Raw genomic sequence first — 25,447 nt, 5'->3', positions numbered from 1 at the left:
GACAGCTGTCAACAACGAAACCTAAGAGAAATTGTGTATTTACGCGTTTGTTAATTAGGGAATGTGTTTAACAATCAACTGACAATTGAATAAAACATTAAATGTCTTTTGTTTTTTTCTCTAGCAACGACTGATGTAGTGAAAGAGAGTGACAGTAACGGCGGCGTGCGTTGCCGCTTGGCGGTGGGCGTGTCTTGAGCTTGGGGAATCAACGCGAGCAGCCCGACCAACAACCAACCACATGAATGTCCCGCCCCGGACATACAAAGCAAAGCATTCATGCTACATCCATTCTGGCTAAATATACTGTCTATGCTTGCTAGCTGTCCATTCAAACGAAGTACACTGGATATAAACTCCCCAAACAAGCGAAAACCTACCAGTTTCCCCCACTGTCTCTGCCACCTCCCCCCATGCCTGGCTCCTCCGGTTTGTATCCCTGTATGTTCCCTACCGCCACGATCATTTTCTCCTCCTTTTGTTGACATATGGGAAATAACTGCGGTCCGGCTCTCCCAACATACACCCGGTTTGATTGGCTACTGCTTGTACTGTCAGATTTACATACGAGGGATTTGATTGGCTGACGCCTCCGTCGAGGCGGCAAAAGTAGAACATTGCTCTACTTTTGCAGCGAGCACCTCGAGAGAAGCTACGCTTTGCTCCCACAATGCAGTTCGGCGAATCGTGACGTCACCCCATTCAAAGTGAATGGGCAGAAGCGTTGAAGCGGCAACGCACGCCGCCGTGTGTAGGGGCCGTTACGGCCTCGACGGAGGCGTCAGCCAATCAAATCCCTCGTATGTAAATCTGACAGTACAAGCAGTAGCCAATCAAACCGGGTGTATGTTGGGAGAGCCAGACCGCAGTTATTTCCCATATGTCAACAAAAGGAGGAGAAAATGATCGTGGCGGTAGGGAATCACCCGGTACTCTATGACCAGTCCCTCTTTACATACAGGGATACAAACCGGAGGAGCCAGGCATGGGGGGAGGTGGCAGAGACCGTGGGGGAAACTGGTAGGTTTTCGCTTGTTTGGGGAGTTTATATCCAGTGTATTTCGTTTGAATGGACAGCTAGCAAGCATAGACAGTATATTTAGCCAGCATGGATGTAGCATGAATGATTTGCTTTGTATGTCCGGGGCGGGACATTCATGTGGTTGGTTGTTGGTCGGGCTGCTCGCGTTGACTCCCCAAGCTCAAGACACGCCCACCGCCGTGTGTAGGGGCCGTTAGACGAAGGATGCTCTCCTCCGTCCCAGTTCTCCTCTCAGTGTAGTACCCTTCAAGAGAGCTGATAGGGGTACTGGTATAAAAACTTGACTATGGAATAGGATGCCACTCATGACACTCTTCACTTCATCAACAGTGAACAAAATGTGCATATGGGATCAGAGTGCGGGAGGACCACCTTGCCTCTATTTATGTATTGTTCTAACAGTTAAAATAGATATCTCTACTGTTTATTTTATTGAGAGATTCTCAATGGGTTGTGAACAGTCCTTCTGTTTAAACAGTTTTGAAGGTTTTATTTTGAGGGAGATTGGTAGAGTCACGGCTTATCCACTTATCATTACAACATTTCCTATCGAAAATTGCAGTAGTGGTAGGGAGGCCAGGTTCAAGGTAATGGGAACACAGCATATTTCATTATGTAAAAGGTAAAGGAAATAAGTTTAACTAAATGATTAGCCAAAGACCTGCACACCACAAATTCAGTTATGTGGTAAAAACCGTATTTGCCAACCTATGGAGCACCACAGTGTTAAATATAAACATTCAAACTCCAATCCCCAAAATATTTTTATATTGTTCTGTCTTTGTTTGTGTTTAATTCATTACAGTTAACTCATGAATAATGCCCCGAACTGGTGTGTGAACGCATGCGTGTGAAAAGGATATAGCCATTTTAGTGAAGAACATGTCGTTGGGGTCATCAGGGGAGGAGAAAGTCTCCAGGTCTCTCTCCAGCTGCAGCAGCTGCCTCTCCATCTGCTTGAGGCTCTTTTCCAGATTCTCTGCAGACACTGTCACACACACCCACGTATAGCAAGACACACACACACACACACGCACATTCATAACATCACACAGAAACACACCCACATGTCAAGGAAATGTGAAAAAAGACAACTCAATTACAGGTAGAATCAAGAGCATTATTATGTTGAGGCTCTGAAAGAATCAGAGAAAAACATACAGAAAAAAAGAACTCGGAAAGAGCGAGAGGCGCCAGCTCAATTGCAAAGCATGGTTATTGTGGGTTCACACAGTGCCAGCAACACCTTGGGAATAAACAATATCTGAGGAAAAAATAAACATCAAGTGACGGTACATTCAATACCTATCTCTTTGTTATTATTTCCTCCAATATGCTCATGCTTTATGTGTAGCCAATTAAATACATACAATAATACTATGCCCTTCTTGACTTACATCTTGCAGTGAATGCAAATACCTGCCATGTTTGCTTACATGTTTTTGAAGTAGGAACACGGCTGTTGAACAAGAAATATTTCTTGACTTTTGTCTTTAGAATTATTAACAGGGGCCTTGATCATGCAGGTGGGAGGGCAGGGGAACACTGAGCCTAACTTTCTGTTAAGTTGGTCATGGCTGACACATTAAGCTAGTCACTGAATATAGCATATGGCTTAAATTACCCTGATTAGACCCTGCTTAACAAAAAGGCATAAGCTGCTTATTTTTAAGTAGTTTGAAATGTCCCTTGATCCTAATACATGCTTTACGAAAAGAAAAAAGAAATAGAAAACTTCAATGAAGCTAAGCTCCTGACTGAATTTATAGCATAAAACCCATTTACTGATGGGAACAAACTGTCTGGGGCAAACACACACCCACAATCTAGTAAAAAAATCTGCAATAGCTGTAGATTCTAATAATAAAAAAGTTTTGTGTAGTGAGAGTACTGTCTTTTGAGTGAAGCTGAAGGTGAGCTTGTGAATGCACGTACAAACCCACACAAGTCATTTAGCTGGCTGAGAGGAAAAGGCAGGTGGCACTTTTCATGAAGCTGTCACTCGTGATTGAGAAAAAAGACACAGCAATAACAACTTCTTCATACTGTAAAACATTTACTACAGTCTATCTACTGCGTTTTACTTTGTCCCTAAAGTCCTATTGTTAACCTTTCTGCTCTCCTTCTCTGTCTTTCAGCACTGGCATTAATAGTTAACAGTCAGGCGAAGGAAATGTCATAGCACACTGTTCTTTAAAAAAAAAAACCTATCCCAGAGGACATTGGAACAAGTGATGTCTCAACCAGAGCAGTATCCAGAAAGCAGCTGCACTGCCAGGACTGGCTGCTGGATTGAGTTGTATTTTGGTAAGAAGTTTAGGTGAAAATAAATGCGAAGAATCTTTAAGTCGGGGTCAGTAGGAATGTCCAGTCAGGTGAAGATTGATTTGTCTTCAAGGAACACCATTATTACTGCCATTACAGACATAGAATAATGTTGTGGATCTGATAAAATAAAATAAAAAATGATTGAACAATCAATGAATGTTAAAATAAACCTTGGCCTTTATCAACTTACTATAAATAACTTACCAAATTACTTTTGTTTAACCCTTATATTTTTACCTGTGATGCTAATTGGTGAAAATGGGCAACTAAATTGTGTCTTGAATAGTTGTAATAAACACTAGACTACAGTTGGAGCAGCAGGTGTTTTGCAGACTGAAATCTAGACCAACAAAAAGAAAATTGCTTATATTTCACCAAAGATTAACAAGTTGATTCAGTTCTTTGACAGATGCACTTTGCTCTGAATACAAATCATAATTTTGTATTTAATTGATCAGGTTTACCGAATTGTATGTTCTTCAAAATAATAATATTTTTAAAACAAAATGTCGCTGCAGAGGGATTTACATGTTGTTAACAGTGGAGCCATCATTTGTCGTGATAGGTGCATTTATTAAGAGAGCTTTTATGTGACTATATGATAAACTACTCTAAGCTGCCATTATGGCCACGTATGTCTCTCGTTGAAGAGATAATTCATCCCAAAAGAATGCTTGGCTAAATAATGCTTATAAATAAAAATGTCTTTATAAGACCACATCAGCAACCACTTAATTATGATTCATACTTTCTACAGTAATGTACTGCATGACATGTGCTGTAAGGACAAGGGAGCTGTTTAAATAAATGAAATGTCCTGCCTTTTAATGAACCGGATACTACAATCAAGTCAGTCACACATTGAGCAGCATTCAAAACACCTCAGTAAAACTTTCTACTTGTAACGTAATAGTAACATGTCCGCCAGAGAGACATTGCTGTGGATTTGGAGATACATTTCTGTATAACTTGTATGAGATTGTTAGTTCTGTATCAGAAAACCAAACAGAAATCTGCTGTCTAGATCAGGGGGTCCCAAACTTTTCAGCCCGCGACCCCTGTCAACCGAGAAGGTTATCGCCTCTTGAGAGACATGATTTGGATTCTGTCAACACTCTTTAAAACCATAAATCTTTGACTAAATCATTAATTATTTCCTTATATCTGACCAATGCCCAGTCAAATTAGTATGATAGATGAACTTGTCCAAACTATTATTCTAGCAAACAATCAGAAACTGACACTTCACCTATTCTATCATTTCCATTTAAATCTCTGTCGGTTTTTCTTGAAAGCATTCTGCATAAGCAACAGTTGAAATCTGCTGAGGAGACATGGGCAGCGTGCAGAAGTGGAAGGAGGCCAAGCCGGCAGCCGATGTTAATGGAAATGATTAAAGCCCAGTGATGCACTGACTGAGAAAAGAGTGAGGGGAGGGAGACGAAAAGAACAAATGCAGAATAATAATAATAATATATAAATTTTATATAGCGCTTTTCTGAACCCAAAGACGCTTTACATTTGGGAGGGAGGGTAGACAAACAAAACAAAAACAAAGACAGAACCAAAAAGAAACAAAACACAACAGAAAAGCAGTCAGGAGGAAGTTGATTGAGAGGGGGGGGGGGGGGCTTATGGATAGAGAGTTGAAGAGGTGGGTTTTGAGGCGGGACTGGAACAGGGTGAGGGACTCAGACTCACGGAGGTCTTGGGGGAGGGAGTTCCAGAGCTTCGGGGCTGCCACAGAGAAGGCTCTGTCCCCGAAGCTCCGGAGTTTGGCCTTGGGGATTGAAAGCAAACTGGCTGAGGAGGATCTGAGGGACCGGGGTGGTTGGTAGAGGGTGAGGAGGTCAGTGAGGTAGGGGGGGGGGCAGATGGTGCAGGGCTTTGTAAGTGAGGACCAGGAGTTTGTAATGGATGCGGTGTGAAACGGGGAGCCAGTGGAGTTCTTTGAGGACCGGGGTGATATGATGCCATGATTTGGTGTGGGTGAGGAGTCTGGCGGCTGCGTTCTGGACACGCTGGAGTGGGATCCCCCCCCTCTTCTGCATTTGTTTACTATCCAAACGGAAAGCTTTTGGTGATGAGGCTCCCCAAGGTGGAGGGTCACATGACGAAGAAAAGACATGCAGGTTACAGAAATTGAGGCATATGCTTCTGGAGAAAATCTGTCTGGAACTCATCAGGAGTATAGCAGCTGGAATATTTTGTTAAACACAGAGAAATGTAATTTAAAACAGATGACGCTGATGGTCTTTATAAACACACATCTGTCACAAACAACTTCGGAATTGTGGTATAATTGCTCTGTGGTGCGGTGACAAGCAGAGATGGAGTTTCATGGTGGTCTCAGTGGCCACCTTATTTCTGCTTTCTCTTTCTGTGTTAGAGGCTGAGTGATTGTTATGAGCAATGGTGCTGGAATGCCACTGTGGTCCAGAGGGGTCGCAGAAAGATATAGGATGTTTTGGAGGAATAATAATTGGATTATTTGTAGAGGTCAAATCCCTCATTGACATCCTTTTATTACTCTGCCAACCTGCTGTGCTATAAATGAGACTGAGTGGAGCACACGACCATACATACTCACTCACAACAGCACCGCTACACACAAATCTCCACTATAGATCATCCTATGATGTATGGAAATTAAGAGACTGAAAAAAAAAGCAGATCTGCCTCCTGAGGCCAGAGCCTGACAGACAAGTGCGACTAAACTGATGGTGCCAGAGGCTGGAAACTGGAGACTTGTAATTGAAGAAGTCATGACGCTAACTCATCGGGCTGAGCACCTAATACATACTAAAAGAGCATGAAGGTCAGTGAATAGCAAGTTGTAGTGTGGACTGCTTTCACTGTATACTTTTAACCTGAGGCTGGTCAAACTACAAGTAGAAAACTCATGCTTTAACCACATATTAAAGAAACATCTCAATATGGCTGATTCCCCACATTACTTCTTAATGACTCCTTGGGGCCACAGGCCTTGAACAGAAACTGAACCAAAACGCCTTTGCAATATGAAATGTATGCAGACAAGTCTATTAATATTACACATAGCTTTCCAACTCAGCAGTGTGTCTGCTACTGAAAGGTGGTGTTTGAACATGTAAGAGCTGAAGTAGCCTGTTAGAGCACATTCATGTCTCTGTCTTTTTCTGACTTGAACATCAAGTTCAGAACCAAGTACAACGCGACAAACCACATGTATAGCCCAAACCTGACTGCTGTGTATTGTGAGGGTGTTTTGGATGAAGGACAAAAGAAGTAGGAGCAAGAGAGAACGTGGAAATAGAGCATGACTGATATAACAACAAACGGAAAGATAGAGAAAGTCACAGGGAGATATTGACAGACATAAAAAGAGACAGATAGATACATATAGAATGACAGACAGTCACAGCACACAAGGACTGCTTCTCAATGTCAAGAACATGATTGTAATACTGAAAAGAAGAGAGAGGGGCAGAAATTAGAAGACAGACACAAAGGAACCCTGCACTAAGCTCCAGTTTTGCTTCCATGAGAGACGCCGGGTTGGTGATGGGGGGAACGAAAGCTGTGTCACATACAGTCAAAAGACAGCGGCTTCTGCAACAGCAGAGCAAATCATTACTGCTACCTCTATCAAACCTTGTTTTCATGCTCAAGTAAGCTCTTTGGTTAGCGTCTATAGATGTAACACATCCCTTTCAGTGTGTCTCCAGGCCTCCCGAATGGCTGTCAGACCTGATGAAAAGGAAGCCACACATGGTTTACAAAGACAAAATGGGATTTGTGCGTCTGAATACTAGATGCGAAGAGATGAGACACTTAGTGTATGCATCTAATAATGGCCAAGGCGCACAGGGAAAGACGAAGATAGAGAGAGGGCAAAACATATATAGATACAAAAATATACTCGGTGTGTGGCCATCATGTACGGAGGTGGAAAAAGCTTGAAGACAGATCCAGGGTTTGTGCTCTCTATTGATCTGGCCCTTTCACTTATGAGTCATGGCCATGGGCTTGTGGACACAGTTGGGAAGAAAATGAAACACTCAACAGGAGCATCATTATCCGCAGATTATAAGAGCACCAACAAAACCAGGAGGGGTCCTTATGAGGAAGAGTCCAAACAATAGTCACATATTTCATCCTCAGTCTGTTTTTCTTCTCGTCATTCTTCCCTTCAATCCCTCCTGCTGGGAATTGAGCAGTGGGTAAAATCATCTTTGCAGCAACAGAAACATGCTGTGACAGTGCACACACTGCTGCTCGCTGCTTCCTCCTGAGAGTTGCCCATGGAAATATGAACAAAGAATATAAGAGAGTCTGAGCTGACCACCCGGTCTGTCCCTGCCTGTTTGTGACCTTTTCCATACAATGTTCCCAACACTGACCATACTCAGAGCCATGTGGGAGCGTCTGTCAATGCGTGACTGTTAGCATGATCTCGCAGCTAATTAAAAGGAAAACAGTAACTGTGATGTAAAGCAACACAAAAGTCTTAACTACTGTACATACAAACTCTTGAATCTATTGTTATTCATCTTAGCAGTATTCATGACCTGAAGTATTCTTTTGAAAAATAAAAGTTATATCTCTTGTCATTGTGCAACAGAAAAAGATTAATGTTGGTATCAAACCACAGTGCAGAAGCGCAGAGTGTAGCATAGATCAAATATTGAACTGGTAAGATACACTGCATGTTTACAGAATCAACAAGCATCTAAAACATGAATAATCTCCAGAGAGTAACACAAGTAGAAAGGTAAGAAGAAACCTCAAAGTAAGACAAAGGAATACGGAAGAAGAATGCTCCATTTCTGTCGAGGTAAGAACATCGAATAGAAGCCAGCCTGCTTTTCATTAAGCTCTCTAAAGCACATCCTACTGTATAATGCCTGGATCTATCATTACTGTTCAAGTGCAATCATGAAAAGCAAGCAAAGAAAATAACATCTAATACAAATTGTTTATTTGTGTTAAAACATTATAACTTAATAGAAATGATGATGTACACTAACTGACTATATTCTTGTGATGGATTGAATCATTTTGTTTATGTGCAGTCTTTGCTCTAAGGTTTCTTTGGATGTGCTCAGGTAAACATTCTGTATTTAGTCTGTTCGAGTTGAAATTACACAATGTAATCATGAGATAAGGTTCATGCTATCAGTAGTTTATAAGGCTGGACATCCCACACAGCTCATTATTTTTTCATTAGGCTCACCTTTCCCATCATGTACCATTACAATTTCCAGTATCATCACTATTGTTTATGTCAGGCCAATTTGCCTAATGGCCAACATAAAACAAGCGGCCAAAGCATCCTTTCAAAATATCTAAAATATTCAGTTATAATAGCTTGTTTAGTTGACTTAACAACATGTGGAAGAGAACATAAAACAAGCTTTTCTTCATTTAACTCAAAGCTAAAGAGAATGGCTTTTCTTTCAGACAGAGAGAAGGGGTAAGTGTCTTGTTTTGTTTGCCTTTTGCTTGCTCAAAGAATAGTCTAACTATTTTATTTTTAATTCTATTTTGTAAGACCAGTTGGTAAAACACCGGGATGTTGACAGGAAGGAGATAGAACTCCCTGCGAATTTAATTTGACACCAGCAGGCCAGGAAACCAAAATAACAGCAATAATCACACTGTGATAACATCTCCCAGACAGCAGGTGGTAGAGGAAATGTTAACATTATCAAGAAGTGTGGTTGTTACTTGATCATTAGAGTGGGGATCATTGTATGCTTAATCATTTGTAATAAAACCTCATACGAAGTGTTCATTGTGTAGGTTTGAACATATGTGTTATAATGTATACCTCTGCTAGATCGGTCTACATGGTCCAGGTCTTCAACAAACGAGATCACATCTGGAAACTCCTCCTCACATACTTGCGCCAGGAAATGTAGTAATGTGGTTGTTTGGTCCGCTGACTTAGTATCCTTTAGCTGTAATACAAAAATAAATACACAAACATATAAAATAAACACATAAACCTGTAACAAAACAAAAAATATATGTATTTTATTTCACTTTATCTTGTCTCAATACTCTATAAAAGTGCTTATTCTGCCTATACTTTTATCCATGTATTTTTTCTTAATGTTTATTTGATTAGCTTTTCTTTTTTAATGCTTAATGTCTTTCATTTTTTTTTTTTTTGTAGTTTTGTTTTGTAAAGCACTTTGAATTGCCTTGCGTTGAAAAGTGCTCTATAAATAAACTTGCCTTGCCTTGCCTTGCCTTATTCTGGGGACAAGCTGATTGCATTTTCTTTTGCACTTGTACCTTAGACTAACCCTAACCTTGTTTTTTTAAATGTCTAAGGCTAAGGGCGGGGGTGCGTTGTCTCGACAGCTGCTGGCAGTCTGCCAGAGTGGCGGTGCTACACTGTAGGGAACTACAGACAAGGCAAACAAACCTGCACTGTAGCCTGAAGACGGCGTGTTGTTGCTGGTATTAAAGAGTAGGGACCCCACAAGGATCTAACTGGACTGAAGTGACATTTGCAAGTACATTTATATGTTGCTAATGTTCTCCAGCTGAGCAGATCTAGCCTGCAATCTTTCGTTAGCAGTGCACTTTCCCCCGGTGAATGTGTTTGGTCACTTGTTCAACATGCAATAGTGCAACAACAGATGTGTTTATGTTGCAGGCAAGATAAGGAGACTTCAGCAGGAAAACGTATGTGGGTTTTTGTTCAGAGTCTGTGGCACTGTAGCATAGCTATCTAGCTCACTGTATCTTTCTGATTATAGAAAAATGACCACTTTGTTCAAGATTTGATTGCCTATATGGAAATAATGTCTCCATACATGTATATGAAAACGGGAGCAGTATTATTTATCATCATTAAACGAAAAGAATGAAAAAAAAATGTCTGTTTGGTTTCTGTTTTATTTTTCAAAATAGAATACTACTATCACTATATATATGCTGTAACAGACACATATTTTTCTGAAACAGTCAAAAAGAGATTGTGTTCTATAACAGATTGCTATGTGTCTCTGTGCTTCATTCAGCTACCATAATCCCTTTCAGTAGTTTGCAGAGGATTCTAAAGATGGTTTAATGTCTCGTGCAACAGAGTAGACACATATTCACAATGAAATGACCTCTCCTGTTCTTTGTGCCTCTCTCGTTCCCCTCAAAAAGAATTTTTTTTTCAATTTCTCTGATAAATTTCCATCATCTCTGTTTTGCCGTCCAATTCAAAGATGTCTCAATATCCCAGCCAAACATCCCTCCTGTGGTGTGCGTTGCTGTGTATCTCTCTAGGTGATCTATTGGTAGACAGCAGCATGCTCAGCCCTGCTGGGTTTAATCATGTTTGTATTATCTCTTCTAATCAAACATTCTCATCTCTCTTTTCATTTCCGTTCTCCCATTTTTTTTTTTAAATCTTCAAGTGCTGGCTCACAAAAGGTCCCTCTCTGAATGTAGATGGATGGTAATCATAGTTGACAATGTAAACATTTTGCTTTTTCCAGATGGGCCGGGTGCAATTTTCCTGTGCTGTGGAGTGTGCCGTGGAATTAAGTTGTCAAACTCAGGGGCAAGCACAAAGGTGATGTCTTCCTCTGCATATCCTGTCTCTGACATTGACGCACATCTTAGTCCCACCACATACCGGCATGACGATAAGCAAGACACACTGGAACAGCAGCTTAACAGTGCTAACATACAAAACATATTCCTTCATAGACTGTTATTAATTGACTAAATAAGTGTCACGCTAATGAAACTAATCCATCATGTGTATGAATGCAAGTTTGTGTACGTACATACACGGGTGTTTATGAGCATTAGCACCCAAGTATAACAGGGCAGAGAGGTGGCAGTGATGAATGGCTGCAGTGGTTGTTACTGTGGAAACTGCAATGAGTGTGTGCCAACAGCTGTAATGTAACCGCTGGAGAAGTCTCCACTTTAAGGATTACACCCTGTTCTCCCCTTAACTGTCATACGGGAAACCGTACTGTTCAGTCCTCTTGCCACATAACATCTAAAAAGGTACATTTCTTTTCTATTTTTCTGCCACACGAAGCCCAGTTTGTCCTGCAGGGTGAGAGAGCTTTCAACGGGATACACGCCGTAGCCTCAGTTATCTAGTCAGAGCAGAATAAGAATAAAGCGCTCCCTGGGTTTGGCTGCTTTGATAGATTTTAGTAGATTAAGAAGAAAAAAGTGTTTATTGTGCTTGATAGTCATGGATGATAGTGATCAATCAAACAAAAGAGTTTCAAACTAAATGTCTAATAACAGAACCATTAAAGATAAGTATGCCATGCTGATAAAAGGTAAAAGACAAAAAATTACCCAAGAGTACAACCCCCACAAACACACCCAGAATGTTTCTAACGACTAATTGCATATTTTAAAAGTTTGTTTGTCTCCAAAATAATAGGCTAAACACAAACAATTGTAATTCAATGTTTATATTGTGAATGGCCATTTCAACATGGGGTTTTTCATTAAATGTATAATAATGAGAATTTTGAAGAATCTAACTGTTCAGTGTGTATTTGTTCTGCTGACATTCTGCCTTTGTCTGAATGTCTTTCATTTTTGTAAAGCACCTTGAATTGCCTTCTGTTGAAAGGTGCTATATACATAAACTTGCCTTGCCTTACCAAACTTAATTTGGTCATTGTTGCAGTTTTAATATAGTTGTAAGTGCAACTGAACCTCGGTGTAAAAATCTGTAAAAAAGGCTTTTCTATTGAGATGTTCTTCCTGAAACACGCATCACTCATGGTGAACCGCTACCAATGGAGGGATTAAGGACTACATACTGTAGGTTAACTGTTGTTGTTAAGGTCAGCATTTTAACCCTCACCTTGCAGAGGGAGCTGAGGTCGAAGCCATATGATTGGGCGTTGCGAGAGCCTGCATTCATGTAATTTCCCAGCAGCAGAACCAGCTCCAGCAAGCGTCCGAAAGAGCGGCTCTTCCTGACCTCGTCACACGCAGCGTTCACTGCCAGGATGTCTGGACGGATGTTGTTAACCTGCTCCTCAAACTGCAGCCGGAAGAGGATGTTGCTGAGACGAGGACGCAGCCGCTTCACACTGCTCATCTGGAAGAGGAAAAGAGAGATAAAGTATACAAAAAAAGTATGAAGCAAAAATGAATAATATCAAAATGAAAATAATAGAAAAGAGAATAAAGGAAAACTAAAGGAAATGATGTTAAAAAAGAGGGAACAAAATCAGAGAACAGAGACAAACTTTAAATAACTACAATAACACGTTTGGCACACTCTCACATTAGGCTATCTAATTTAAAATACATTTATGCAACCGACATACTGAAAAGTGTTGCTAGGCAGTAGTAATAGATGCTGGCACTGATTTGATTTGGGACCCAGGTCTGGTAAGTTAATTGTGGAGTTAGTGTCCATATAGGGCAGGCAGCGGAGGGGGTGGAATATACAATAGGCTGCCTTGGATTACCACTCTCACACAATTAGAGAAAATTGGAGAATATTGCATTGGGCCGAGGGCCTGGCCGCAGTGTGTGTGTGTGTGTGTGTGTGTGTGTGTGTGTGTGTGTGTGTGTGTGTGTGTGTGTGTGTGTGTGTGTGTGTGTGTGTGTGTGTGTGTGTGTGTGTGTGTGTGTGTGTGTGTGTGTGTGTGTGTATGGGGGGGGGGGTTCCAATTGTCTGTTTCACACAACAGCTGGCTGTGCGGTTTGATGTCCTCCATCAAGGGTTTAATTATAGCTACTGTAATGTTATCAAATGACTATTTCAGTCGGTGAGTGAGCGTATGAGTGAGCGTGTGTGTGTGTGTGTGTGTGTGTGTGTGTGTGTGTGTGTGTGTGTGTGTGTGTGTGTGTGTGTGTGTGTGTGTGTGTGTGTAAGTTTGTATGAGAGAAATAGAAAAGAAAGACACGTAGAATAATATGACAATATTAAGAAGAACCAAGGTGCACAAGAACCAAACATAATGCTGAAAGCGAGCCCAGAGATGGGATAGATTCTGTGATAAGGATATTGAAGTGGGTCGAACATAATCAAAAGGAAGAGAAAGAAAGCAGAATGCGGCCTTCAGAGTGAATGTCTGCAGCTGCTTGTTAAAGGCTACAGAGGCCATTCGACAAAACTGAGCATCTGAAGGGTCATATTTAAAAGAGAAGGGGAGGGGTTCAAACATAAAAAATGGGTCACTACAATTTGTGAAAGTATTTTTTTTTAAACACGTATTTATTTCACACATTTTTATGTTTTGTCTAAACAAGAAGCCAGAGAGACACGCCAACAGAAAAGCATAGGCAGCCTAAAACCCACCGTATAAACAGCGCAGAGTAGCAGAATCGCTTGTTGAACGGCGTAGAATAAAATGTTTTAAATAGACTCCTGATCTGTAATCATATTAGTCGATGTTTTAAGCGATCTGCCCCAAAAATCCTGGTCTGAGCAGCCTAATAGTGAATGTTCTCTATGTTGGGGAAATATTTCCCAAGGCCCATAACCTTGACCCAGTGTATCAGTTCAAACTGTCCTGACTGAGCACACGCACTGTAACCTTGGCTGCTGTGCTCTCAGTGTTCTGTCTTCCTGTTCCTGCCTGTTGACGTCAGCTGATAGAGGTGTTATCATTCTATCTTGTTATGCACAATGTTAATTATTCTCTCTGAACTAGCTAAATACATGGGTCTGGGGTAGAGTTCTTCAGAATTGATGTGGCAACTCGACCGTGAAGTCAGAACCTCTGACTCTTTGACTTGTGTGAATTTTCCGGCTGAGGCTCCTAAATAAACCATCAGTGTTTGACATCAAAGCTCCAGCTCTCCCCGTGTCTCCTTCATGAGTCGGTGACTCCTCCTGCATTGCTACACAGAAGTTTCCCCAACACTCATTCCTCTCGTGTGATCAAAAGTTTTAAAATCAAATGAATCTGAGTAAATATGTTGGTAAATACATGTATTGTGGAGCCTCAACAACAATGTTGATGAAAAACCTTCATTCAAAGACATGCCAGTCATAGGGACCGTTACCGCAGGTGAGCCAGCAGCATGATCACGCTGGAAAACACTCTTTGGATTTGAGTCTGTAAATCATCAACCACAACTGACAGCTATTGTACTGTATAACATTGACTATGCATGAAGAATCTAAACTTATTGTATGGAGATGGATGTACATAATTACTCTGTTGTAAGATCAAGGGCTTTGTTTGCTTCTTTCCTGACTTCTTGTCAGAAAGAAACATTAAACTTGTTCATATACTACAGCAGCTGCACAAAAAAACAACATATGTATTAACCTAGTGACCAAGGCAATGTAACAATCGTAACAATGCAATTCGATATGTTCCTATTTAATGCTACTATAAGCAAGGTTAAATTCAAATCAAGTATGAGAGTGGCACACATGGAACCAGAAGAGATAAAATGCATGCGTTTGCACAATGGTCAATTAAAAATTCCTTTTGAACCGGGCCTTTCTGATAGGTGAAAGCACACAGGCCTCCTTGGGCCCACGCAGGCACAGCAGCGATACAACATTATATAAACACGCCTCTCTTTGTTCTACGTCTCCCTGATGATCACTAAACAACAGCTGAGCATGCTCTATTTTTCTCCCCCTCAAACTCCCCCTCAACCTCTCAGTCACTGCGTTTTCAGTCAGTGATAAGATTCTCTTTCATGCGTGTATGCTAAACAGGTGGGTGCTTTGATGCAGAAGTAGATGAAGATTATTTTATGTTTTGTCATTAACTTGGTTGCTAGGCAGAAACACAAAATACACAAAAAGGGCTACGCTACTCATGAATAATTTAAAATAAACCTCCTTTGAAAAGACTTTAAGAAAACGATGCAGACGTAATTAGGCAGCAGTGCTTCTCTTTAATGTGCATAAATTAGTGCTGCAGTCTACAGGTGTCTTGTCATTCCTCTTACGGCTTAAAAAGACTTAAAAAAGCTTGGGATTAGGATATTCATATTTAAGTGCTCCGTTTGTGTGTGTGTGTTTCCAGGAAATCAAGAGAAAGGAAGAGATAGGAGACAAATACAAGACAATTTACATGAATATGACATTTACATAGTTATAAACCAGCTCCATAAAACTCTGTTGCTTCATTTTACACACAGTTTATATTAAAGATCCTGCATGAACAAAAACACTTCAATATAACGCAAAATAAGTTTTGTATTTAGATATGTTTACATGCTGTGAGAGCGAAGCAGCTGGTGGGGAAGCTAAAGTACACTTCTTGTGTTGTGTATTGCAAATTGTGTGTGTGTGTGTGTGTGTGTGTGTGTGTGTGTGTGTGTGTGTGTGTGTGTGTGTGTGTGTGTGTGTGTGTGTGTGTGTGTGTGTGTGTGTGTGTGTGTGTGTGTGTGTGTGTGTGTGTGTGTGTGTGTGTGTGTGTGTGTGTGTGTGTGTGTGTGTGTGTGTGTGTGTGTGTGTGTGTGTGTGTGTGTGTGTGTGTGTGTGTACTTACCACAACCCCAAACTGCTCAGGCTCTGACAAATTGGCGTACTCGTTTTTAAACTTGGCCAAGGCGTTCAGCTGCTCTTGTTCAGGTAGGTGCTTCACAAGGTTCTACAAAAAAGAGAGAAGAAGAAAAGCAGTGAGAAGCAATATGGAGCAGAGCAGAGAAAAGCAACTGGTTATTCATCAAATGTTGAATAAAAGCCTTGCGTTGGTCGTTTCATGATGCCTGAGACACTTAGGTATGATAATTGTAGTTGGTGTGGCATTATACCCTTCTTATTTCATCTTTTAATGTCTTAACCATGTAGAAAATGAAATGATCTAAAGTTTGTATTAAACTCTTTGCCATTGGGGGATTGTCTGTAATGTATTTCTGGCTCTCACAGCAATGTGGTTGCCTGCAGTCCATGCCTCCACAGCAATTTGGTGTTTTCTCTAAATATAATTAAAAGAGCCCTAGGACTACAACTTTGTAGTGTGCAGTCTTGTTAGGAAATCTAACCTACTGCTGTTTGACTGGCTGCATATTTGGATATTTGTCAGGTATTTTACTTTCAATACAAATAAAGTGTTGTGACTCCAATTAAATGTTTGTTACTATCAAGCAGGAGACTATATCCTTAAGGCTATTTATACGTAAAACGTGATTGGGTTTTTTAGACATCCAAAAGGAATACATGGTCAATTATTCAAGCATGTCGATTAAATTGCCTTCTCTGAATGTAACAGCCATCTCAACAAATACTGCTACCATGAGGTAAATATGTTGGTCTGATACATTCAAACTCGGCTGAAAATCTGTTTCCAACGCCTGAAGTAAAAACAAATATTGCCACTTTGAATACCTGAGTTAAATGGCACTTTATTTAATCAATTTTAATTATCTGCAGGTTGTAATTAACAATTATTGATCAAATTAATACTATAATTTGACATCCGTAGTTAATGTTTGTTTTTGTTCATTATTTTTAGCTGACGGTTCAGTTAATCAATCTAAAAGTTTTATAGGCACTCCTTAACTTCCTCTTATTCAACCTTTTAAGTTATTGGTACGGCTGATTTAAAGTTAGCTTGAAGAATTTACACTGTATGCTTGATTTTAGTATAGTAGAGTATGTTGGGGAAATATTTTCCTCGGCCCATAACTTTGACCAAGTTTATCAGTTTGTACTGCCCAACCTTGGCTGCTGTGCTCTCAGTGTGTTGTCTCCCTGTTCCAGCTGATGGTGTTATGGTTTTATCTTGTTATGCAAAATGTTGATTATTCTCTCAGAACCAGCTAAATACATGGGTATGGGGTAGAGATATTCAGAATTGGTTTGTGTGTCAACTCGTGGCACAGCACGTCTTGTGAATTCTCCGGCCGAAGCTCCAAATAAACCATCAGTGTTTGCCATCAAAGTTCCTGCTCTCCTCGTGTCTCTCTGAGTCCTGTCTCCATTGCTTCAGAATTTTCCACCACAGAGTATAGTAGAGTATAGTTTCCCCTTGTGGGATTTATAAATTCTCCTTCTTCTATTGCAATTATACTACGATAATTCCCTATTGGCATGACTGCCCAGGAAGTCAATAGAGGCCTCCAGCTTGTAGAAGCTCCTGCTGCCATAGAACTGACACAGGCTGCAAAACATGAGCACAGTTCCTCAAATCATCCGACACTGTTGAGCCTCTCTGTCCTTACACTACTGTTAGTAGCCTAAGGTTTGCTGACCAGTTGTTGCCCACTGTTCCCAGGGTCAAGCTGCAGAAAGAGGGTAAAGGTGCTCAAAATGTCTGTGACAGTCTCCCCTCGGAAATCAGCCAAGTAAACTCAGTTTCTTAGTATTTAACTCTAAAAGATATTTTCACTTATTGTCTTTTTATTTATTTTTTTCAGTTCATTAACATGGAGTCTCTTCTAACACATTCATCATTAATTCATGTTTTTATGCAAATATGTATTTTTTCATTAGTATATTATGCAAATCCATGCTGTTATCACAACATTAAATACACTAAAATGTATAAATATGAAATGAAATAATTGTCAAAAATAACAAATTTGACAGTAAGCGTGCCTGAAAAAAATAGATAAGTAATAAATAATAAGAGTCCAAAATGCAATAGTTCATATACTGTACCTTAAACTTGAGCCTAACTAAAGAGCACTGAAATGATCAGTAGATATTAGTAAATCCACATATGGGGGACAAAAGGTACAAATGCAGAGACAGTTTTGCAGTTATTTAGAAAACGGCATCACGTGGTTTCTCACTCATGGCACCTTCATCCTACTTGCTTTGCCTGGCAAAAGCTAAAATAAGTCACAATAGTTAGTCTCGCAAAAATCGATTTAAAAAAGAAGGCTGGAAGAAAGAGACACATTACCAACTGAGCAGGAGTAGGGCTGCACTTAAGGTACACTCCCAGCCTTGTGGTAAAGAGCCCCACAATGTAAATTGAGAGGTTTCAATATTGATACTCGAGCTATACATGTACATCTAATTAAAGTTAGGTGGTCATCTACTTATGGCGCTTTTCCACTGCAGCACGTAGCATGGTTAAAGCTTTTCCACTAGGGGTAGTTCCGGCACAGTGCTACTTTTTCACCTTTTTTCTGGCCCTCCAAAATCGAGGTTCTTACCGGGCCAACAACCGGGCTGAATATGCTAAACTAAAACTAGTGACGTACACACTCTCGACTGCTGAATGGTCAGAGAGAATCGCTGACAAGGGGGCTACAACTACAACAAAATGAACATATTTTACGGTGATTTAATTGTAATACACGTTTCAAAATGATGCCGAAGTAACAACATACTGATACCGGTCTGCAGACAAGATGGCAGGCGAAACACCTTTTAAAATGTGTGTTTTATGAATGGAGATCAGATCGATCAGGCTAAGCTAACGTTGTATATGCTCCGTCCACACTCGCAACAACGGCCTACAGGCATAAATAAAGCAGCGACTGTATTCGCCATGAGACAGACAGTCTGTGGTTTGTACTTGTTTAACTTTTGTCTAGTTTCTGAACAGATATGAGGAGATGTGAGCTCTGAGTGCTAACATCTAACGGATGATGTTTTGATTTTGTGGTTCGCATTGAAGATGACATCGCGGCAGTTTTATGCAGCGTCACTCCGCCCGCCGAACAGCCGATCGCCCCGCCTACACTGCGGTACTATAGTTACTACCCCAGGTACTAAACTGTAATGGAAACGCAGCATAAAGTGAGCATGGCCTACCAAGGCCTAACCATACCATACTAAGCCGTGCTAGGTCCTGCAGTGGAAATACGCCATTACCTCTAAAGCTCTGATTATTTGTATAAATGTATGCACTGTGCTACCTGGATCATTGGTTCAGTGAGTTGCTCCTCATCCACTTCCACTATCATCCGACAAATTTCCTGATAAGGCATACGGAAGGAACCCAGGAAGATGGCTACAAAGAAACAATCAAAAGATGAAGCAAATGCTGGGATTAATAAAATATTGATTCACCAGTTATGAACAACATTGTTGCACTTACAGGCAATCGATCATACTTATCAATTATGTGAAACATACAAAGAATAGTGTGAAATATAAAAAATAACAGCTCAAGGTCACATAAAGGACATTAAGTAGTAACTAAAAGAGAAAGCTAAATCAAAAATGCTTCATAAACAAGTCAGGGGAGAAAAGTAAAATGATACTGATCATCAAGCAAGAGGTACCACTTGGGACTGAATGGTGAATGGCTTGGCGGGAGAAGTCGTTAGTCCTGCCAGGGGTACCATGAGGAATACTGTCTCAGGGCAGTTCAAAGATGTGTGACTTGGCTAGGTGTCTTATAATACAGAACCTTTAAGATTAATAGGAACATCTGAAAGTAAAAACTGTGGTAAAATGAATATCAGGTCAGAGTTTGTAAGTGTTTTGTATATGAAGTGTTTTCGACAACAAATGATCATGCTTTAGAGTAGAACCAGAAATAATACACATTTGTTTTTAAAATAGGCCTCTTTTACTACCATCAATATTCTGCAAAAGGTTTATGATACAGTTCTGGTTCTATTCTATTGTTCTGCTATAGAGTAAAACCAGAACTAACACTAAAAAAAACAGGCTTCTTTTACGATCTCATTGTTGATATTATGTAAAGCTTTAGGTACAATTTCAAAAAGTGGACTGACTACAGAAATAAAAAGAATTGTTAAAAAAGTTACTGGTGACTCACAATGTGATGTGTGGGTACCTTTTTTGCAAAAATTAAATTCTAACTCTTCACATGGCAAACTAATGCACTCACATTAATAGTGACCATCAATCAAGAAACACAATTAAAACCCCACAAACTCATTCTCAACTCAAAGCTGTTAGACTCTTTACCTCCTATGGTGTAACACATAAAGCGCCTACTCTCCTTCTTTTTTTTCCCTTCTCGTTCCCGTTCTATAATTTCCGCTGTGTGATTTATCACTGTTACTGGGCTGATTAGTCTCATTTTGCTTTAATACATGAAACAAAGGTCAAAGCTCCCCTTGATATAAGCCAATGAGGTGGTAAGATATGGGAGTGCTTAAGAGATCAGCTGGATCCTCATTAAAGCTGTGTGCTTTCAAAACGGTCATTTTAAGACAAAACATGGGACGTGCAAAGACGTACAAGAGAGAGAGAGAGTGAGAGAGAGAGAGTGAGAGAGCGAGAGTGAGAGAGAGCGAGAGAGCGAGAGAGTGTGAGAGAGCGAGAGAGAGAAAGAGAGTGAGAGAGAGAAAACGTTTTTTTTAGCAGTTAGTTAGATATTTTTTCCTCAGGTTTCTTTTTCCTTGATGGGTGCTTAACATAAAATAATTAATTATAATTATCTCAGTGTTTTTGAAGACATGAGTCAGAGCTACTTGTGGCCAGGTGTTGTCTTGCTTTAATTGCTCTAGCAACATCCAAAAGGTAGAACTCATTCCCCTCCAAAATGCTCCACTGGGGTCACTTCACGGCATGAAAAGAACACCTAATAAGGGCTACAGGAGGTGACTTGTGGGAGATAAAGGGGGAAAGTCTGTTTCAAGGATCTGCGGAGGCTAAAGCAGAATTCATGCCCAGTACAAAGTAACATCTAGACACATGGAAGTGTATAAATCCAGTCCATGGGAGGAGGTTTGGGCCTAAGGGAAACAAATACTTACATAGATTTTGTGCAATCTTAGCATCGAGCACCTTGAGCTCTTTAATTCTCTTCTTTATAGATTTCTTATCCTCCAGATCCTCCTCTTCTTTTTTGGCTGACGAGGACAGAAACACTGAATTATTATTAACACACACGCAAGGTAACATTTACACAAATGCACACACTTACTTTATTGCTGACAGATGTCGGACACAAATATTTAGATATCACGATGTACTTATATATTACTACATGAGGAAGGGGGAAAGTGCCTAATGTCGGGATTGTCCAGATGTTTTTATGTATTTGTTGCATTGTGATACTACACTCGTTTTTTGTTGTTGCGATTACATATATTTCCAAATGAACACAGTCCACCATGACAGAATGGTTTTCTGCCAGAGAGGCATGGAAAAAGGGATTATGGAAATGTTGTGATCACAGCAGGAACATATGTAGGTATGGGTGAGCAATGGCAGTTCCATAAACACAATGCTGCATATACAATAATCAGGTTAGAGGTCAAGGTAAACCTATTCTGGGTCACATGGAGCCACGTAGGTGGGAATGTGATGGTGCTATTGGTAGATAGGAGAGGCGTCATGATGTCTGTATTACAAACAACAACAAAAACAGGGAAACACGATATACACAGATCAAAAACACAAACCTCTCGAGCCACACTCACAAAAAGGAGTTCATGGTTGGTTTTAATTATTTAAGACACCAGATTAAGAGAACAAAATGTGCATCCCAGGAGTATGCTGGGTAATTGTCTGGTGCTGTAATTATGGTGTGGGGTGCGAGGAGAGATGAGGAGAAGTAAGGAGAGGAGAGGGCGAGAGAATAGGAGAAGAGGAGAGGAGACGATTGAAGTGGAGAGGATATTTCTACTGATCCACATGGGTCAGGTCTTGTTTCAGGGACCCTGTATCTAATAAAAAATTGAAAAGGTATGCTGGGAGCTCTCGCAGAAAAGAATGTTAGCATGTCCACAAACATGCACACCTACAGTACAGCTGAGCGCACACAGAAACACACAATTACAGCCACACACCGAGCTATCCTTGGACTTACTTGGCTCCTCAGTTGGAACACTCTCCTCACAGTCTTTGAACGTGTGAGAGGGGAAAACACAGAGGACAGACACGGAGGACAATGGAAAATGCAGTCCATGGAGTGGAAAGAATGAAGAGACAAAAATACATGTTCACAAGAATGCACACTGTCCACTGCAGCGTGAAACACGAAGAGACACAATTAAGAAGAAAAAAGGCTAGAACAACTTTAAATAAAAAAGGGCTGAACGAATAAACAAACTTGAGAAAAATAAAACTCGACATCAAACAATTGATTTGACTAAAAGTGATCTTAGCTAATATGAGAGCTAAAGTGATACATTATTTTGACTATAGGACAACATGTGATTTGTCATTTTTACTCATCAATAATAGTATGGGTTTTGGATGGATGGTTCGACAAAACATACAATTTGAATATGTCACCTATGGAAACAATGTGATGGGCAGTTTGTTACAATTTTCTTTAGTTTATTTTATAGGTCAAAGACTTCAACCATTCATTAGAAGGTAATTGTCAGATGAAGCCATAATGCCTTTTATTGCTGTTTGGGAGATGCATACATCACAATATTAAAGTTTCCATAGATGTTAGGCTTAATTTTGGCCAAATGCTTATCATAACAATAGACAAGACAGTGGATATAATGCAGCAGAAATAAAGAAATATATTGGATTTGAAAAATGAATTCAGTGTAAGCATTAGTCTCCAATACATTGCTTATATTATAAACCAAGGGGAAACATATTTGATCCTTAATATCTATTACCAAAGAAAAACGAGGTCTCAAGGGTTAGAACGACAGATAGAAAACCATTTTAACTGTCAACAGGAAGAAATAACAGCACATCAAATATACTTGAAGGACAGCCATCAGTTTGCATCATCTTTCAATATCAAAGTAATCCTTCTATTTTATACTGCCTTCCATCTAGTAATGCTCATCAGATGCCATGTTAAATTATATGCCATGAACAACATCAATAAAAATGTAAAGATGCCGGGATTTACCTCAAAAACCAGCATAAATAAGTGGAGTATTTATTCTAATGGGAATGTAATCTTGAATATGATGTTATTGGGTATTAGAAGGCAATATAAGGAGCCGGCCTTCGAAAGCCTCCAGCTTACTGCATTAAGATGTTGTATTGATCCACTCATCATAACTTATAGCTTCACAGAATCTCATTTATTACGCCAACACACACACTGAATCACTCTCACACACACACGCGAAACAGAACAGGCAGTAGCAGAGCATTAACCACCCTGTTTCAGTGTATATAAACATACTTGACTGGGTCTAATAATCCACGAATCATTCTCACGTATACTGCGAGGGCTGCATCCATCTCAATCGTATGTGAGATAGTGATAACAGAATATTGCACGCACACACACACAAAGTTACACTCTCTCACGACGCGGCCCCAGGTGTTATCATTTAAATCAGCTAATTAGATTGCCCCCTTCCAACATCACCCCCAATCTCTGTGGCCTTAAAACAGCTCTTCTACAGGGGAGCCTGCTTATTATACATCAGCCAATTAAAATGTCCCACAGGGGGTCAGGGGTCACTGGTTAATCAATCAGAGGGAGAGGCGATGGTTGTAGTTATCAGATTGCGGAAGACCCAGGAAGCGCGAGAGATAAGGATACACTTACGAGTGCAGAGCAGTGGGGTGTCTGTTGCACATCACAGGTCGGACGGAAGACGCAGAGAGGTAAGGAACGTGGCAAAGATATGGTAAACTGCAATAGATATTTTAGTCTCTAATGGCAAACCCGTTGCTTGAGACTACAAAGTTGTATCTGTTAAGAAATACAAGGCTACGAGGAATAAAAAGATAGGTTACAAACGAAGCCATTGATAAAGCAGCAGTGAACATCAGATGATAGGATCAGATACCGCCGCGAGGGAAAGCAGGACTCCATCACAAGACAGGAGAGAGCAGGGCATTACAGAGAGACACCAACACTGAGGGAACAGACTGAGTTTAAAGGCCCGCTCTGCTCTGCAGCAGACACGGTGCTAGCTGCCTGCCACCTGAGCACTTTTAAGTTAAGGCCTCTTAATGGAGGCCTGTGATAAATGTCAATTTGATGGCAAGACTGTGTAACAAGTAGGAGTAGAGATAAGGATGAATAATAGAGAGTGAAGGAGGATCTCAATTTTCTTTACCTAAGTGTAGTATCCTTCAGGGGAAAATGTAGTGTGAATTATTCACACAGACAAACAAAAAAATCAGTTAATGTATTTTCTTGAATGATTTCGGAAATAAAAGAAAGGACATTTGTATTATATCCTTGAGAAAGAAAACTGATGTTTAGCTGCAGGGGTCAGACAGGGACGCGAAGCTAGAATTTTAAGAGTTATCTTTTGCTCACACTTGTAATAATTATACGGTTTTGATCCAATCCCTGCCACATTATAAAGGCCCTTGACACAAATATGATGTGTAAAATTGCACACACACATTCTTCCCAAAAAGCAGCACTTCCCAAAAGGCCGTATCAGTGAATTGTGCCGTCAAAGCACTAAAGGGAATGGTGGATGAAATAAAACTGCTGTGAAAGAGCATGACTGATGCTCTACATGACAGGCAGGCCTCGGAGACAAGAAAGTAACACCTCAAATCCACCCCCCCCACCCTTCACCCACACACAGGCCAAATCTTCTCCTCCATCTCTCCAGCCCAGTACACCCATACCAGCACTCCATCTTATCAGGATGGATTTCTAATCAGTGAAAATGCATTACTTGAACTGCCTTCTGTTTTGCACACACAGACACATGCAAAATCCCAACACTTATGTCAAATGAAAAAAGCGATCACTCGATAACTAATACTAAAATCAAGTTATCAAGTGAAGTGAGGAACTGACAACAGTGAGAGGCAAGAAACGGACAGTACAGTGAGTGTGTTTATTTGGCCCGTCATTGAATCCAATATTTGTCCAACCAGCGCACTTCCTAGGGAGATATCACTCTTTACCGGCTTGCCTATTGATAGGACTTCATTATTTATGGCATGCTGTAGTGATACGATCGTCTCCTCCTGAGAAGGCAGACACACGCACACACACACAGCGACGGGAGAGTTGAGAGGGCAGCAGTCTCAAAGGGTAATTAAATCCCTGTGTTGTTTCCAATAGCCAATCAGGGCAGCCATGCAGGTAAAGTTTAAATCACTGCTATTAGGGGAGTTTCTGTAGCAGGGATAATATGGGGGTCTCGCAACTCTGTGTGCAAACACCAGACACACATGTCTATTATACACACACACCATTGCCTCAAGCTAAATCCACTATGAGACATCTGATGCGCAGGAGGGGGGTTGTCTGCAGCAAGTGAACAAATCCACCATTCCGACACATCTGTCAACTCTACAGTCAACAGAGGGGAGACGAACAGTCAGAGCAACAG

At 40.5% G+C, this 25,447-nt stretch overlaps 1 protein-coding gene across 1 annotated transcript in view; it reads right to left on the bottom strand.

The window, feature by feature from the left end:
- Positions 1 to 25,447, bottom strand: part of LOC117441035 (protein diaphanous homolog 3-like) — a 188,885-nt gene that overhangs the window by 92,210 nt on the left and 71,228 nt on the right. The window contains exons 18-23 of the mRNA XM_071206648.1: positions 20,960 to 21,055; positions 19,142 to 19,236; positions 15,817 to 15,918; positions 12,204 to 12,443; positions 9,183 to 9,312; positions 1,906 to 2,030 (exon numbers count right to left, since the gene is read on the bottom strand). Coding sequence (XP_071062749.1) covers positions 1,906 to 2,030; positions 9,183 to 9,312; positions 12,204 to 12,443; positions 15,817 to 15,918; positions 19,142 to 19,236; positions 20,960 to 21,055 — 788 coding nt within the window. The remainder of the gene's footprint in view (positions 1 to 1,905; positions 2,031 to 9,182; positions 9,313 to 12,203; positions 12,444 to 15,816; positions 15,919 to 19,141; positions 19,237 to 20,959; positions 21,056 to 25,447) is intronic.

The sequence above is a fragment of the Pseudochaenichthys georgianus genome, chromosome 3 (genome assembly GCF_902827115.2).
Source record: "Pseudochaenichthys georgianus chromosome 3, fPseGeo1.2, whole genome shotgun sequence".
In the NCBI taxonomy this organism is placed as follows: Eukaryota; Metazoa; Chordata; class Actinopteri; order Perciformes; family Channichthyidae; genus Pseudochaenichthys; species Pseudochaenichthys georgianus.
The sequence above is the reverse complement of the archived record's forward strand: the minus strand, read 5'-3'. Positions and strand labels throughout refer to the sequence as shown.